The 18,259-nt window shown below is 37.4% G+C and overlaps 1 protein-coding gene across 3 annotated transcripts in view; it reads right to left on the bottom strand.

Moving 5' to 3' along the window:
• The window catches only part of SCLT1 (sodium channel and clathrin linker 1), a 230,296-nt gene that overhangs the window by 128,371 nt on the left and 83,666 nt on the right, over nucleotides 1-18,259 (bottom strand). For all 3 annotated transcript variants that reach the window (XM_010860232.1, XM_010860233.1, XM_010860234.1), the window contains 3 exons: nucleotides 15,137-15,259; nucleotides 7,058-7,123; nucleotides 2,619-2,689 (listed from right to left, as the gene is read on the bottom strand). In XM_010860232.1, coding sequence (XP_010858534.1) covers nucleotides 2,619-2,689; nucleotides 7,058-7,123; nucleotides 15,137-15,259 — 260 coding nt within the window. The remainder of the gene's footprint in view (nucleotides 1-2,618; nucleotides 2,690-7,057; nucleotides 7,124-15,136; nucleotides 15,260-18,259) is intronic.

Genomic DNA, 18,259 nt, shown 5'->3' with positions numbered 1-18,259 from the left:
GGATGAGATGGCTGGATGGCATCACTGACTCAATGGACGTGAGTCTGAGTGAACTCCGGGAGTTGGTGATGGACAGGGAGGCCTGGCATGTTGCGATTCATGGGGTCGCAAAGAGTCGGACACGAATGAGCGACTGATCTGATCTGATCTGACCACTCCCCTTTTTTTTTTTACAAAAATGTTTAAATACATAAACCTAAGTTATACACATAAGAAGTTAACAATCAGATCAGATCAGATCAGTCACTCAGTCGTGTCAGACTCTTTGCGACCCCATGAATCTCAGCACGCCAGCCCTCCCTGTCCATCACCAACTCCCGGAGTTCACTCAGACTCACGTCCATTGAGTCAGTGATGCCATCTAGCCATCTCATCCTCTGTCGTCCCCTTCTCCTCCCGCCCCCAATCCCTCCCAGCATCAGAGTCTTTTCTAATGAGTCAACTCTTCGCATAATAATAGTTACCTCTAAATAATGGAATTATGAGATTTTTATTTTCCACTTGAGTTGCATAATAACTTTGTCTGGTCTTTGTCTAAGCTTCTAGGATGGGGCATATAAATCCTTAACTTCCCAAGTAAAGGCAATGTCTTTACTTGAGACTACCCTTGAGTTTATGCTAATGAACTGATCATGGTAGGCCCCTATAGAGTTTTAGTATGGGAGGAGGTCTACTAGAAAGACCAACCATGTAACTACAGTTGGATCTCTGAGCCATGTAATGTAGGCCCGACCTCCTGACCCTCAGGGAGGGAAGGAGATCTGGAGATTAAGTTCAATCAAGTGATCAATGATTCATTCAATTAGTCATAACACTTAAAATTCAGAAACTGATTCACATAGGATTTTGCTCTTTGATGCAGTCATCATAAATTTCACTTAATTGTAATGTAAACTTGTCTACATTTAATATAAAGCATGCTTAGCCACTCAGTTCTGTCCAATTCTTTGTGACCCTTCGCACTGTAGCCCATCAGGCTCCTGTGTCCACGTGATTCTCCAGGAAAGAATGCTGGAGTGGGTTGCCATGCCCTCCTCCAGGGGATCTTCCTGACCCAGGGATCAAACTGTGTCTCCTGGATTGCAGGCAGATTCTTCACCTGCTGAGCCATCAGGAAAGCCCAATATAAAGCATATGCACATAATAAAACCTCAGTAAAAACTTAGGACACTGAGGCTCAGGTGAGACTCCTGGTTGGTAAACACACTGATGTCCCAGGAGGGCGAAACACACTGATTCTATTGGGAAAGGACACGAAGCTCTGCTTTTGGGATCTTTCTAGATCTCACCGAAAAGTCTCTTCTTTTGGCTGGTTGTGATTTACGTCCTTTGTAATAAAATTTTAATCACCAGTATGGTGCTTTCCTAAGTTCTCTGAGCCATTTTTGAGAACTATCAACCCTGGGGGTTTAGGGGGAACACCAACATATTTGCATTCAATGATCAGAGAGGTCTGAGTGGCCTGGGGACCCTTGAACTTGTGGTTGGTGTCTGAGTTGAGTGCAGTCACACTGGGGACTGTGCTCTTAACCTATGGAGTCTGTATTAACTTCCTGTCAGAATTTTATTGCAATGTGATGTCTTCATACCATCCAAAGTGCTTTTATAATGGACTTACATTACTTTTATAATTTAAAAAACTTTCATTTTGCAAAAAAAAGAGGAAGATGATCTTGCAATTAAAAAAATCATTACTATTTTAAATTGCAAAATCATTAACACTGAAAGAAATAAGAATTAAATAAAAGCCCAGCAGTAAAACTGTCTAGGGAGAAAGAAAGTAAATTTACTAAATTAAATTTTAAAAGTTCATGAAGTTAATAAAATAAAAATATAAAGAATGGTATATAAAACTTTGTAAAGTAGGTCTTTAAAAAACCCAATTAATGTATTTGCAGGGCAAAATACATGATGGTAGGAAAAACAAAATAAATAGCAAGGTTCATTTAACAAAGAGTAACAATGTATTTTTTGTAAAATATAAATATACAATTTAAAGATATTTCTATATGACAGCATCATAGTACAGAACCTTATATGACTATACTTCTGAATTTTAAGTATTATGACTAAGGGGAATGAGAAGTGAAAAAAGGTTTATTTTTGGTCATTTGGAGTTTATCCTCTGAAGTCTATTAATGCAACGACTATTGAACCACTGGGTCATAATATATGTACGGTATTAAGCTGAGTGATTTTTAAAAACCCTTTACTATCTGCCTTCTCCTCCCCTCCCCGGTCTCACTTCCCTACTTTGCTACTGCTGTTCACTGGTATTACCTCTAAATAACGTACATGCTTTGAAACTCTTCGGGTCTGCTTATGAGGGAATTCAAAGAAAAATATGTGTAGAAACAAATTTTTAAGAGGACTGATTTTTTTCTATAGACACTGAATTTGCCATCATGGGACATCCTTTCACATATATGTATTATCGTTGCCTCCTGACTGACAGTCTTGATTTCAGTCTCTTCAGACTCAAAAGGCCAGGCACAGGAGAAGTAACTGACAGAAGTTTAAAAGGGAGGGGAAAAAAACCACTCACGGCAAGAACTATGACATCATCACTTCCACTGAAGAAAAGTAATTATTATAACAAAAATTATTTTTGACAATACCTAAGTTGTTTTCGGAGTTGCTCGATTTCCGCACTTTGTTCAGTTACTGTTGTCAGAAAATGCTGATTAGTCTGCCACAAGAAAAAAAAAATAGAAACATTTAGTGTTAGAACATTTAAAACTCTATGTCAGACTAACTACAGGGTATGTAAGTGAAAAAAATGAACTGATGATGATGATTAGATTTTTTTAGTGATAAAATATAGCCCTAGCCCTCTTTCCTTGCCTTCCCTATTTCAGCAGACACCTGCTTTGTTTCACACCACTTGTATTTACATTTCTGCATCTTCTGATTTTTTCTGGCCTTCTAAGCCTCCTTTGCTCACCTAAAGAGCAAAGTCTTTCTGTGTAGTCTTTTTCTATGTAGACGGCTACAGGTGGTGTAGAATTCATGTCCCCAGCCTGTTCTCTAAGAGCCCAAAAACAATGAATGAAGGAAACTGGTAGGTAAAAATCCCAAATTCCCTTGCTCTATGGTAGAATAACTCTAAGCCTGTTTATAAACTGGCTTCCAGAGTTCATTGCGGGATTAAGTTTCAGTTACCCACAGGGTTAATTTGCTTAAGTGATAAAAATCCTTTACTGGCTGCCTTGTTCTCCCTTCCTAGTCTTATTTCTCCTCTCCCCTACTGGTTTTTCCTGGTATTACTGCCCAAATAAACTATATACTTTGGGACGCTTTCCTCAAGGTCTGCTAATGCTAAAGTAAGATATGAAACAGCTTTCCAAGTGTACAAAAACTCTTTTTCCAAGGGAATTATCTTCCATAAGTGCTGGTTTTACCATGATGATACAAATTCCTTATCATTACCATTTGCTATACGCCTTAAAGGCAACATCATATAAATTATTATTACCTTCTAACCGATAGTCTCTTCCCATTTTAACAGATCATTCACACCTCTCTCCAACTAAAGTCCCTGAAGCAGTTTTCACTGAGCTTTTTCCATACTCTATCCAATTTCATGAACTTCATATTTTAAATACACTTTTGTAATATCCCTCTACTTGGGATGTCCTCATTCTGCCAGCACTCAGCACTGCATACCCCATGTGGTCCACTCACTCTTAAGACAAAACTGTTTCCTTTTTGCATTTTGATAAAACTTTATATATACTTTCATAATGCACACTGCAGCACATTTAAGTACTGTATTTAAAGTTTAATATTCCTTGCTACAACATGAGCTTATTTTTGAAGACCAGTTCCACTCAGAACTGCCAACATCCTGCACATGATTCAGTACATTCAAAGTACTTGCACCTTTGAGGAATGAATGAATTCCTAATTAAGACATGAAAGAGAGCCTGAGGACTATATCTTTACCTTGGGAAGTAGACAACTCCAGTACAGAGTTTAATATATAAATCACAGGCTACAATTTAAGAGACCATCAAGGCATACAGAGAAAGGATAGAATAATGAGAGGTAGGTAAATTAAAAAGTTAAGACAGAAAAGTGGATGTGACATAGGGTATAAGCTATGCAAGACATATGATTATATAACTGAAAGGCTGACTTGAAAAGGAAATGATTTTGTTCTATGTTGTTCCAAAAGATAAAATCATACATCGGTGGGAGGGAATCTGGTAAAAGGATTTTAGCTTTCTAATAATTAGCATTCAAAGGAACAGGCTCTTTGGGGGAAATGATAAGATTTCTTACAAGGAAGGGATATTAAAAGCAGTGACTAGAGGATCATCTAAGCTGAAAAGCATTTAATAGAAGGATGCCTATATCATTTGAGGGACTAGATGATCTTTAATATCGATTCAAATTCTCCTGTGAGGCTATCTCAATGACTCAGCCCAAACTGATTCATGTTTCTGAATTCCTTTATAACGTCTGTAATGTACCATTAATGCTTTACTATAACATATAGTCTTTGAACTGGCATAACTAGCGCTTGTGTTTATGTGAGCACTTTAAAGGTAGATTATGTAGAGTAATTAGTGGAAGTATACATTAGAATTGTGAATTTTAAGAAGCTAGCGTAGCGAACAATCACACATAACCTGATAGCAAGCCTAGTAAGAGCTCAACAATTGCATCTGAATATGGCTTTATGATGTTACATATTTGTGATCACAAAGAAAACTGTGTAATATATTAATAATATAGAATTTGGAGATGCATAAAGGACCCTGAAAGTCTCCTTTTCAATCACCAATTATTTCCAATGTCATTCCTATTCTACCAGTTAGATAGGGGCTCTGTGAACAAATGCACATTTCTCTTCAACTAGAGAACCCATGACAGTGGAAGGAACTTAGTATGAATTGACAAATATTTTTGGGTTACTTTATAGAGATGAATAAATCTCAAGAAAAATATGCTTTCAGTAAAGACAATCTGTAGGAAACATAAACTCTTATTGTATCTATAGTAATAATAAATAAATATAAACATATTTTTAGGTATCATTTAGTTCAGGGCATTTTACATTCTGCCTATTACTAAAGTACACTGGTTGTAAAAGATTTTATTTATTATATACTCATCGACTTTCTGTACATATATAGGAATCTATTTGTTTAAGAGTTTATTCATATAATCCGAAAAATTTTTAATGGAAATTATTTGATTTTGACTCAAATTTGCTTCTATGACCATGCTCTGAATGCTCTTGAGATTTACAAAATCTTTACAATCACTTAACATTTACATTTCGTACAGTCTTCTTTATACCTTAATGTATGATGTATTAAGACAAACTCTTAAAAAATTTCTCTTAGTATTTTTCCTTAACCACAGGATAGTCTTTTCTTTGCTCCTTATAACATAAGTGCTTCATCCAACTTTCATTTCTGTATCTCTATTATTATATCCATAGTTTATTATTCTTAGTTTTGGTCTGTTATTATGAACACCTTACAATTTTTTTCTTTTTTTGGGGAGGTGGGCTTCCCTGGTGGCTCAGATGGTAAAGAATCTGCCTGAAATGCGGGAGACCTGGGTTCGATCCCTGGGTTGGGAAGATCCCCAGGAGAAGGGAATGGTTACCCACTCCAGTATTCTGACCTGGAGAATTTCATGGGGTTGCGAAGTCAGACGTGACTGAGTGACTTTCACTCATTCACTAGAAATTTTTTAAGTGTGTCCTGTAAATATTTACATAGCTTTCTATGACTTTCATCAGAATAATTTAGGGTTGAATAAAATAAAATATGGGCACTGTGGTATAAAATTCCAGAGGATTATGTTAATAGCACACTTTTAGGAAATACTGAAAGAAAGAATAAGCAATTGCGACGTTAGGTTAAATTATTCATGTCATGTAGAAACAAGACTTCTTAATTAAGGAAGCCAGTCATCATTTTATTTTGGAGCCCTTTAGTACTATTTTAAAACTCTAAGAAGCACATTATTAAAAATAAGTGATTAGAAACTTCCAATATTAACATAAATAGGGAGAAATTTAGTTATTTTTTACATGGTTAAAGGAGAAATTTTTTAAAGTAGAATAAAATTGATTGGATAAATTTACTTTTAATGGCACAACTCCACTCTTAAGCAAAGACATTTGCATTAGGAACTAACAAGGATTAGCAGGGTAACTAAGCAAAATGAAGAAAGGAAAGAGAGGAATTACCTGAGATGTCATAATCCTATTACTCAACAATCAGGTAAAATAAAATTCCAAGAAGGAAAACAAAAAACAACAACAACAAAGAAAAGTGTGTGTGTAGGGGTTAAAGAGCACAACTGGGAAGGCTAATTCTATTTCTTTTGGGAAAAATTACAGGGAAATTTAGGTGTAGCAATTCAGGTGATGGGTGGTCAATCAACTAACAAGTGGTTCTCAGTGTCCTACTGGTTTTAAGCATTTGGGCTACTCATTTGTCTAGCAATTCCACCATTCCTAGTTGATACCTTAGTTGACTCATTGGAAAAGACTCTGATGCTGGGAGGGATTAGGGGCAGGAGGAGAAGGGGACAACAGAGGATGAGATGGCTGGATGGCATCACTGACTCGATGGACGTGAGTCTGAGTGAACTCCGGGAGTTGGTGATGGACAGGGAGGCCTGGCGTGCTGTGATTCATGGGGTCGCAAAGAGTCAGACACGACTGAGTGACTGAACTGAACTGAAATACCATATTCTAGAAGAAATACTAAGAATAAAGAATGAACCCTACTTTTGAGGCACTCACAGTCTAGATTATTCTCAGCAGATCTTACCAAAAACCCTAAGAGCATTTTCAGATTAGAATATATTTCAGATAGATGTTAGTTTTATATCTCTAGGACCTACTGTAAACTCCCATGTCATGCTACTGAATGCAAAAGAAAAGACAGATAAAAAGAAAAGAGTACTGCCTACCTATTTTAATTTCAAGTTTTTTATCTTGTTGATTTACCTTAGCAAAAATACAACTACTTACAGTGACAATTTCTAATTTATATAATAAGTGCACTAAATGGATATTTTCACTTACCAATTCTACGTTCTCATTAGTAACATGAAGATGCTTGGTCAGCTGCTGAAAACTTGTCAGCTGATCCTATAGCAGGAAGAAAGGGTACATAAATAACATTGTGTTTAAAACCCATATTTAAAATTAGACTAAAATCAAGTCTAAAATTATTATGCCTAAATCTAGATGACATCACTTGTATTTCTTCCAACAAGTACTATGAGATCAATAGTCAAAGAAATAAAAAGAAACAAATGTTTAATGACTACAAAATTAAATAAGTTGACAATATGGAAACTAACGTGGCTCATTATTTTATGTGAAATCATTATTTCAAGTCTCTTATCCTCATCCATCAGAGGGCAGACAGAATTAAAACCACAATCACAGAAAACTAACCAAACTGATCACGTGGATCACAGTCTTGTCTAACTTAATGAAACTATGAGCCAGGCCATGTAGGTCACCCAAGATGGATGGATCACGGTGGACAGTTCTGACAAAAAGTGGTACACTGGAGAAGGGAATGGCATACCACTTCAGCATTCTTGCCTTGAGAAACCCATGAACGGTATGAAAAGGCAGAAAGATATGACACTGAAAGATGAACTCTTTCATGAACCAATGAAAGATGAACCAATAGGCTGCTGAAGAAGACCGGAGAAATAGCTCCAGAAGGAATGAAGAGGCGGAGTCAAAGCAGAAACAATGCCCAGTTGTGGATGTGTCTAGTGGTGAAATTAAAGTCTAATGCTGTAAAAAACAACATTCCATAGGAACCTGGAATGTTAGGTCCATGAATCAAGGTAAATTGGAAGTGGTCAAACAGGAGATGGCAGAGCGAACACCAACATTTTAGCAAACAGTGAACTAAAATGGATCGGAATGGGCGAATTTAATTCAGATGACCATTGTATCTACTACCATAGGCAAGAATCCCTTAGAAGAAATAGAGTAGCCCTCATAGTCAAAAGAAGAGCCCAAAATGAAGTACCTAGGTACAATCTCAAAATAGAATGATCTCTATTCGTTTCCAAGGCAAACCATTCAATATCACAGTAATCCAAGTCTATGCCTCAATCACTAATGCCAAAGAGCTGAAGTTGAATCGTTCTATGAAGAACTACAAGACCTTCTAGAACTAACACCAAAAAAAGATGTCCTTCTCATCACAGGGGACTGGAATGCAAAAGTAGGAAGTCATGAGATACTGGGAGTAACAAGCAAGTTTGGCTGTGGAGTAAGTACAAAATGAAGCAGGGCAAAAGCTAACAGAGTTTTGCCAAGAAAATACACTGGTCATAGCAAACACCCTCTTTCAACAACACAAGAGATAACTCTACAAATGGACATCACCACATGGTCAATATTGAAATCAGACTGATTACATTCTTTGTGGTCGAAGATGGAGAAGTTAGCAAAAATAAGACCTGGAGCTGACTGTGGCTCAGATCATGAACTCCTTATTGCAAAATTCAGACCTAAACTGAAGAAAGGGAAAACCATGAGGCCATTCAGGTATGATCTAAATCAAATCCTTTATGATTGTACAGTGGAAATACAAATAGACTACAAACAGACTCAAGGGATTAGATCTGATAGAGTGCCTGAAGAAATATAGATGGAGGTTTGTGACATTCATTGTACAGGAGGTGGTAATAAAAACTATCTCTAAGAAAAAGAAATGCAAAAGGCAAAATGGCTGTCTAAAGAGGCCTTACAAATAACAGAAAAGAAGAAAAGCAAAAAGGCAAAGGAGAAAAGGAAAGATATATCCACTTGAATGCAGAGTTCTAAAAACAGAAAGGAGAGATAAAGAATTCCTAAGAGAACAATGGAAATAGAGGAAGAGAACAGAATGGGAAAGACTAAAGATCTCTTCAAGAAAATTAGAGATACCAAGGGAACATTTCATACAAAGATGGCACAGTAAAGGACAGAAATGGGATGGACCTAACAGAAGCAGAGGATATTAAGAGGTGGTAAGAATACACAGAAGAACATTACAAAAGAGATCTTAATGAACCAGATAACCACGATGCTGTGATCAGTCACCCAGAGCCAGACATCTCTGTGTGCAAAGTCAAGTGGGCATTAGGAAGCATCACTATAAACAAACCTCGTGGAAGTGATGGAATGGCAGCTGAGCTATGGCAAATCCTAAAAGATGATGCTGTCAAAGTGCTGCACTCAATATGGCAACATGTTTGGAAAACTCAGCAGTGGCCACAGGACTGGAAAAGGTCAGTTTTCCATCCAAACCCAAAGAACAGCAATGCCAAAGAAGTTCAAACTACCGCACAATTGCACTCATTTCACATACTAGCAAAGTAATGTTCAAAATTCTCCAAGCCAGGCTTCAGCATTATGTGAACCAAGACCTTCCAGATGTTCAAGCTAGATTTAGAAAAGGCAGAGGAACCAGAGATCAAATTGGCAATATCCACTGGATCACAGAAAAAGCAAGCGAATTCCAGAAAAACTCTACTTCTGCTTCATTGACTACACTAAAGACTTTGACTGTATGGATCACAACAAACTGTGGAACATTCTTTAAAGAGATGGAAATACCAGACTACCTTACCTGCCTCCTGCAAAACTAGTATGCAGGTCAAGAAACAGAACAGGACACGGAACAACAGACTGGGTCAAAATTGGGAAAGGAGTACTCTGCTTATTTAACTTATGCAGAGTACATCATGTGAAATGTCAGGTTGGATGAAGCAGAAGCTGGAATCAAGATTGCTGGGAGAAATATCAATAACCTCAGATATGCAGATAACACTACTCTTATGGTAGAAAGTGAAGAGCAACTAAAGAGCCTCTTGATAAAGGTGAAAGAGAGTGAAAAAGCTGCCTGAAAACTCAACATTCAAAAAATGAAGATCATGGCATCTAGTCCCATCACTTCATGGCAAAGAGATGGGGAAACAATGGAAACAGGGAGAGGCTTTATTTTTGGGGGCTCCAAAATCACTGCAGATGGTGACTGCAGCCACGAAATTAAAAGATGCTTTTTCCTTGGAAGAAAAGCTACGACAAACCTAGACAGCATATTAAAAAGCAGAGACATCACTTTGCCAACAAAGGTCCGTCTAGTCAAAGCTATGGTTTTTCCAGTAGTCATGTATGGATGTGAGAGTTGGACCACAAAGAAGGCTGAACGCCAAAAAATTAATGCTTTTGAACTGTGGTGTTGGAGAAGACTCTTGAGAGTTCCCTGGACAGCAAGGAGATCAAACCAGTCAATCCTAAACGAAATCAGTTCTGAATATTCATTAGAAGGACTGATGCTGAAGCTCCAATACTTTGGCCACCTGATGCAAAGACCTGACTCATTAGAAAAGACCCTGATGATGGGAAAGACTGAAGGTAGGAGGAGAAGCGGATGACAGAAGTTGAAATGGCTGGATGATATCACTGACTCAATGGACAGCTTGATTTTGAGCAAGCATGGGGAAATGGTGAAGGACAGGGAAGCCTGGTGTGCTGCTGTCCATGGGGTAATGACTGAGCGGCGGATATGACTAAGTGACTGAACAACATCAAAATTATTTCTAGAAATCAATCCATCAGGAGACAGGTATGATAGAGACACCTTGTCCCATATTGAAAAACCGCATTCAAACCTATTTAAAACCTATAATACAAACCATGGCACAGTTATTATTATGCCTTTTCCTCTTTTTATGAGTCTCATGGTTTGACTGCTCCACAAGTTTTAAACCTTTTAATTATCTACTATGATCAAATTAAACATCATATGTGCAGGTGACATAAAGTTGAGAGGAGCTGTTAATATGTCAGATGACAGATTTAAAGCTTGATAGCTAGAGCTTCAAATAAAGACAAAGTATTATCTGTAAGGTCTATGCAAACAGCAACAGTAACAACTAAAACCCCCCAAAAACCCTAACTTCAAAGCTGTACCATAAAAATGATCTTATTCAGGTGGAAAACAAAATCTAATGGCTTAGTTTACTGACCTAAATGAAGAAACAGCCTTCAAAAACATATTTATATTAGAAATGATTTCTAGATCTCAGAGGTAAAAGTATTACAGCTCAGACTACATGTGTGTTATTTTCAAACCAGGGCATGTTTGGAAAAACCATTTTGTAAACTGAAAAGCAACATAAGTATTATTATGACTTCTTTAGGTAAAAATACCCATTTGTAATGATAATAAAACAAATACTCATGAACTGGAATTTGAAAACTGTACGAGTTGAAGACAGACACAGTGATAGCTGCCTTATCAAAAATCCACAGGAAAGGAATCAGAATTGGAATTACTTCATAGTTTTAAATATTTGTTGTTGTTTAGATGCTAAGTCGTGTCTGACTCCTTTGTGATCCCATGGATTGTTGCCCACCAAGCTACTCTGTCCATGGGATTTCCCAGGCAAGAATACTTGAGTGGGTTGCCATTTCCTTACCCAGGGGATCTTCCCACCCAGGGATCGAACCCATGTCTCTTGTGTCTCTTGCATTGGCAGGAGGATTCGTTACCACTGAGCCACCAGGGAGCCCTACAGACACATTCAAATCCTGAGTTACAACAAAGCACTCAGTAATTACAAATCATTTGCAAATAATAAGACTGTAAGATATTATGTTAGGTATTCAGTCAGATCAGCTCAATAGCTCAGTCGTGTCCAACTCTTTATGACCCCATGACTCGCAGCATGCCAGGCCTCCCTGTCCATCACCAACTCCCGGAGTTCACTGAAACTCATGTCCATAGCATTGGTGATGCCATCCAGTCATCTCATCCTCTATCATCCCCTTATCCTCCTGCCCGCAATCCCTCCCAGCATCAGAGTCTTTTCCAGTGAGTCAACTCTTCATATCAGGTGGCCAGAGTATTGGAGTTTTAGCTTTAGCATCAGTCCTTCCAATGAACACCCAGGACTGATGTCCTTTAGAATGGACTGGTTGATCTCCTTGCAGTCCAAGGGACTCTCAAGAGTCTTCTCCAACACCACAGTTCAAAAGCATCAATTTTTCAGTGCTCAGCTTTCTTTATAGTCCAACTTGCATATCCATACATGACCACTGGAAAAACCATAGCCTTGATTAGACGAACTTTTGTTGGCAAAGAAATGTCTCTGCTTTTGAATATGCTATCTAGGTTGGTCATAACTTTCCTTCCAAGGCATAAGTGTCTTTTAATTTCATGGCTGCAGTCACCATCTGCAGTGATTTGGGAGCCCAGAAAAATAAAGTCTGACACTGTTTCCACTGTTTCCCCATCTATTTCCCATGAAGTGGTGGGACCAGATGCCATGATCTTTGTTTTCTGCATGTTGAGCTTTAAGCCAACTTTTTCACTCTCCACTTTCACTTTCATCAAAAGGCTCTTTAGTTCTTCACTTTCTGCCATAAGGGTGGTGTCATCTGCGTATCTGAGGTTACTGATATTTCTCCCGGCAATCTTGATTCCAGCTTGTGCTTCTTCCAGCCCAGCGTTTCTCATGATGTACTCTGCATGTAAGTTAAATAAGCAGGGTGACAATATACAGCCTTGACGTACCCCTTTTCCTATTTGGAACCAGTCTGTTGTTCCATGTCCAGTTCTAACTGTTGTTTCCTGACCTGCATATAGGTTTCTCAAGAGGCAGGTCAGGTGGTCTGGTATTCCCCATCTCTTTCAGAATTTTCCACAGTTTATTGTGATCCACACAGTCAAAGGCTTTGGCATAGGCAAGAAAGCAGAAATAGATGTTTTTCTGGAACTCTCTTGCTTTTTCCATGATCCAGTGGATGTTGGCAATTTCATCTCTGGTTCCTCTGCCTTTTCTAAAATCAGCTTGAACATCTGGAAGTTCATGGTTGATGTACTGCTGAAGCCTGGCTTGGAGAATTTTGAGCATTACTTTTCTAGCGTGCGAGATGAGTGCAATTGTGCAGTAGTTTGAGCATTCTTTGGCATTGCCCTTCTTTGGGATTGGAATGAACACTGACCTTTTCCAGTCCTGTGGCCACTGCTGAGTTTTCCAAATTTGCTGGCACACTGAATGCTGCACTTTCACAGCATCATCTTTCAGGATTTGAAATAGCTCAACTGGAATTCCATCACCTCCACTAGCTTTGTTAAGTATTATATTATGTATAACATAAACTGCAGTATTACATATATGTATGGGGCTTCCCAGGTGGTGCTAGTGGTAAAGAACTCGCCTGCCAAGGAAGGAGAGGCATGAGATGTGGGTTCAATCCCTGGATCTGGAAGGTCCTCTGAAGGAGGGCATGGCAACCCACTCCAGTATTCTTGCTTGGAGAATCCCATGAACAGAGGAGCCTGGCAGGCTACAGTCCATAGCATCTCAAATAGTCAGACACAACTGAAGCAATTTGACACACATGCACACATATGTATGTATAAATTACTATGAATTTCTCTGGAGAAAGTATGGTCTGATACTGTGGTGAGAAAAGTCAACCTCCTTCCTAACCAACACATATACCAATAACAGTCTTGATAAGAAGAATTTCTTTCTTCACTATATGAGAATATGGTCAGAAGAATCTTTATTCCACCAGTTGCTTCAATACTTGGCTTATTACTGTTCCTCTTTAAACACATTTTAAAGGACTTTATAATTCAGCACAACTAAACAGAATGAAATATGAGACAACAATGCAGCATCTCATGCATTGAAAGAGTATGGGCAGTCCATGTCCTGTAGTCTTGAAATGCATGATTTTCACTTACTACAGTACAGTTCAATTATATTAGTCCTGTATAACATGATTCAAATTTCAGACACCAATACATTAACTGTATAATACTATATATAACATTGATTATATATTACTCAGTATAGTAATTATTATTACATAAAACACAGACTTTACTGCTAACTCTTCAGTCTACAACTGACTATGTGATAACAGAACATCATGGTCAGTGTCTAATTACTTTCGAAGTCTGTGTCTTGTCTCAGAGCTTCTGTTATTCAGTTCATGCACAGATAGCAAAGTGTGCAGTTGTGCTGTCTCCTTTTCTTCCAGTGATAATATACTCATGTGACATTTTTTAAATAATTGATAACTGAAAGAAGGAATTAGCCAATTAAGACAAAACTGCTGCAAAGAAACAGAAAGTGATAACTCTGGATAATGTTGTAAATGAAGTTACAGGAGAAAATATCTGAATGTGAGAACATGGACACTGCCACTAGTCAGGAGAGTACAGACACACCGGCAGGGTAACTTAGTGAAAGTGAACTCAACATGAGTGAAGAAAGAAGTTCTGATGAAAATGATGAAGATGTCCCAGAAGGGGGACTAGCAAAAAATTCACATCGCAGGAATACTAAGGTTATTTCATACATTGAAAGTTCAAAGGATAAAATGTTGGAAGCTGATCTGAACTTAAAAAGGAATATTCTAAGTTCACCAAAGCATAAAAAAGATACCTGCTCTGTGTCATAAAGTCTTCAATATACCTAGCAGAAAAGAATCAATGGAAAGATAAGGGAGGTAGATTTTGCAATGGAATGGATGGTCTTGTGAGATAGTGAGTGTGTGTTAACAGAGAGATAAAACAAAAGTTATATGCCCACTTTAAAAGAATATAAAATGATTCTTGCTTTGGACATAAAGAAATCCTTAATAACCATTAAGATTCCTTCCTCTTTTAAAATCCTATTCTGATGAATTTATGTTAGAGGCACTTAACATCTATTTCAGTAAAAGGTCACATTTAAGTTGTTAACATTTTTGTTTTACACAGTGTTGTCATATTTGAGTAGCCTTCTTCACTGTCCATAAACTAATGAACAGTTTTGGTCTTTTTTTTAATCAGGTAAAAAAATCAAGAGTATAAAAGTTTTAGAGATTCATTTATACATAAAATCTTTTGGCCACTTTTTAGCCCTAAAGACAGCTTTCAGGGCTAATAACATTATAAAACCCAATGTACACTAGGCACTATTTTAATCATTTAATGTGTTCAAAAGATTTCTAACCATCAAAGATCTATTTATTGCCAACATAAATTTACACTAGAGACTTGGGCATTCTTCGCCAAAACTGAATTTCTCCAGAATGCAACTTGTTGATACACAAGAAAACCATGAAATCCAAAATTACCTTTTGCTTTTGACTTTCAAGAACATGAATCTGGGCCTCAGTCATATGTTCTTGGTAAAGTTTCTGTAGCTTGTACAACTCCTGAGAAACAGTCTGCCAGAGTTCTACAGCCTGAGCTTTTTCCTATAAAAGAAAAACATTAGCAAACCCATTATTAGTAGGCTACCACACAGGATAAATGAATCACATTCTTTTACACAATGACTTCTTATATATAAAGTCACAAAATAAAAATAGAATTTATACAAGATGGTATGGTTGCAATATTTTTGATGATATAAAGTTGTATTAATAATTAGAGAGTAAAACTAAACATTAAAATTCTTTAGTTTGAAATTTTCTTTTTATTCAGATTTAATAGCAAAATGAAAACCCCTCAACCAGAGAGAGAGATTTAAACCACTTTCCTTGTTCCACAAAAAAGTGTAGTGTAAGCCATAAAAATTCTACAAGTGTAAGCCAAGAAAACTTTCTTTGGTAAAGCACAAGTGGTTTTTTCTGATTGCAAAAGTAATGTTTATCCTAAAAAATTATGAAAATACAGAAAAATGCAGAAGAAAAAATTACCTGATTTTTTAAAACCATGTGATAATAAATACTGCTAACATCTGGACACAATCAACTTGATAAATGTTAGATGTATTCTTGTTTATAAATGTGATCTGAGGGGAGAGTTTTGTATTTTTTTCTTAAGGAAAAAAAAAAAAACTGGGACTGATACAGTATGCTGATTGTATTATACTATTTTCATCTAGTATTTTATAATAAGAATTTTATCAGGTCATTATTCTTTCAACAAGTAATTCTCAAAAGTGATACAGAGACCCTTGAAGACAAAATTACGTTCATAATAAAAGGAAGGTATTATTCTCTTTTTTACTCTCATCTGCACGAGTTTACAATGGAGTTTACCAAAGTTTATATGATGTAACCTGTGATATGGTCATTGCTCTAATGGCTACTGAAATGCATTCTTAGGTTCCTATTTGTTCTAAAATGTCCTAGCTTTGTATTCTTGCCTCCTTTGCCAAAGATAAGGTGCCCGTAGGTGCATGGATTTATCTCTGGGTTTTTTATCTTATTCCATTGGTCTATATTTCTGTTTTGTGTCAGTACCATACTGTCTTGATGACTACAGTTTTGTATTATAGCATGAAATCAGGAAGAATGATTCCTCCAGCTCCATTCTTTTTTCTCAAGATGGCTTTGGATATTCAGGGTCTCTTATGTTTCCATATAAATTGTGAAATTTTTAGTTCTAGTTCTGTAAAAAATGCCATTGGTAAATTGATAAGGATTGCACTGAATCTGTAGACTGCTTTTGATAGTATATTGATTTTTGATACCATTGATTCTTCCAATCCAGGAACAAGAAATTACTCTCCATCTGTTTATGTCCTCTTTCTTTCATCAAAGGAGGCAAGAACATACAACGGAGAAAAGACAGTCTCTTCAATAAGTGGTGCTGCAATACTGAACAGCTACATTTAAAAGAATGAAATTAGAACACTTTCTGACACCATACATAAAAATAAACTCAAAATGGATTAAAGACCTAAATGTAATGGCTCAGATGGTAAAGCGTCTGCCTACAATATGGGAGACCTGGGTTCAATCCCTGAGTTGGGAAGATCTTCAGGAGATGGAAACGGCAACCCACTCCAATATTCTTGCCTGGAAAATATGGACGGAGGAGTCTGGTAGGCTACAGTCCATGGGGTCGCAAACAGTCGGACACAACTGAGTGACTTCCCTCACTCACTGTAAGACCAGAAACTATAAAACTCTTAGAGGAAAACAGAGGCAAAAAACTCTATGACATAAATCACAGCAAGATCCTCTATGACCCACCTCCTCCAGTAATAGAAATATAAACAAACAAGTGTGATCTAATTAAAAGCTTTTGCAACAAAGGACTATAAACAAGGTGAAAAGACACCCACATAATGGGAGAATAGCAAATCAAACAACTGACAGAGGATTAATTTCCAAAATATACAAGCAGCTCATGCAACTCAGTAACAGAAAAACATACAACCCAATTAAAAAGTGGAAAGTGGCAGAAGACCTTAACAGACATTTCTTCAAAGAAGACATACAGATGGCTAATAAACATATGAAAAGTAGCTCAATATTGTACTTTATCAGAGAAATCCAAATCAAAACTACATGGGATATCACCTCACACTGATCAGAATGGCCATGATGAAAAAATTGACAAATAATAAATGCTTGAGAGAGTGTATAGAAAGGGAACTCCTTTTGCATGGTTGGTAGGAATGTAAATTGATACAGACATTATGGAGAAGAGTATGGAGATTCCTTAAAAAAACAAGGAATAAAACTATCATATGATCTAACCGTTCCACTACTGGGAATATACCCTGGGAAAACCATAATTGAAAAGGACACAGGTAACCTAGTGTTCAATGCAGCACTATTTGCAATAGCTGGGACGTGGAAGCAACCTAGATGTCCATCAACAGATGAATGGATAAAGAAGCTTCTACACACATACAATGGAATACTACTCAGTCATAAAAAGGAAGACATTTCAGTCAATTCTAATGAAGTAGATGAACGAAGAACCTATTATATACAATGAAATAAGTCAGAAAGAGAAAAACAAATACTGTATATTAGCAAATATCACTTCAGGGCAGTTCAGTTGCTCAGTCGTGTTCGACTCTTTGCATTCCCATGAATCACAGCATGCCAGGCCTCCCTGTCCATCACCAACTCCCGGAGTTCACTCAAACTCACGTCCATCCAGTCAGTGATGCCATCCAGCCATCTCATCCTCTGTCGTCCCCTTCTCCTCCTGCCCCCAATCCCTTCCAGCATCACAGTCTTTTCCAATGAGTCAACTCTTCGCATGACGTGGCCAAAGTACTGGAGTTTCAGCTTTAGCATCATTCCTTCCAAAGAAATCCCAGGGCTGACCTCCTTCAGAATGGACTGGTTGATCTCCTTGCAGTCCAAGGGACTCTCAAGAGTCTTCTCCAACACCACAGTTCAAAAGCATCAATTCTTTGGCGCTCAGCCTTCTTTAAGTCCAACTCTCACATCCATACATGACCACAGGAAAAACCACAGCCTTGACTAGACGAACCTTTGTTATCT

This window comes from Bison bison, unplaced genomic scaffold (genome assembly GCF_000754665.1).
Source record: "Bison bison bison isolate TAMUID 2011002044 unplaced genomic scaffold, Bison_UMD1.0 scf7180017864465, whole genome shotgun sequence".
Taxonomy (NCBI): Eukaryota; Metazoa; Chordata; class Mammalia; order Artiodactyla; family Bovidae; genus Bison; species Bison bison.
This window is presented reverse-complemented; position numbering and strand designations above follow the sequence as displayed.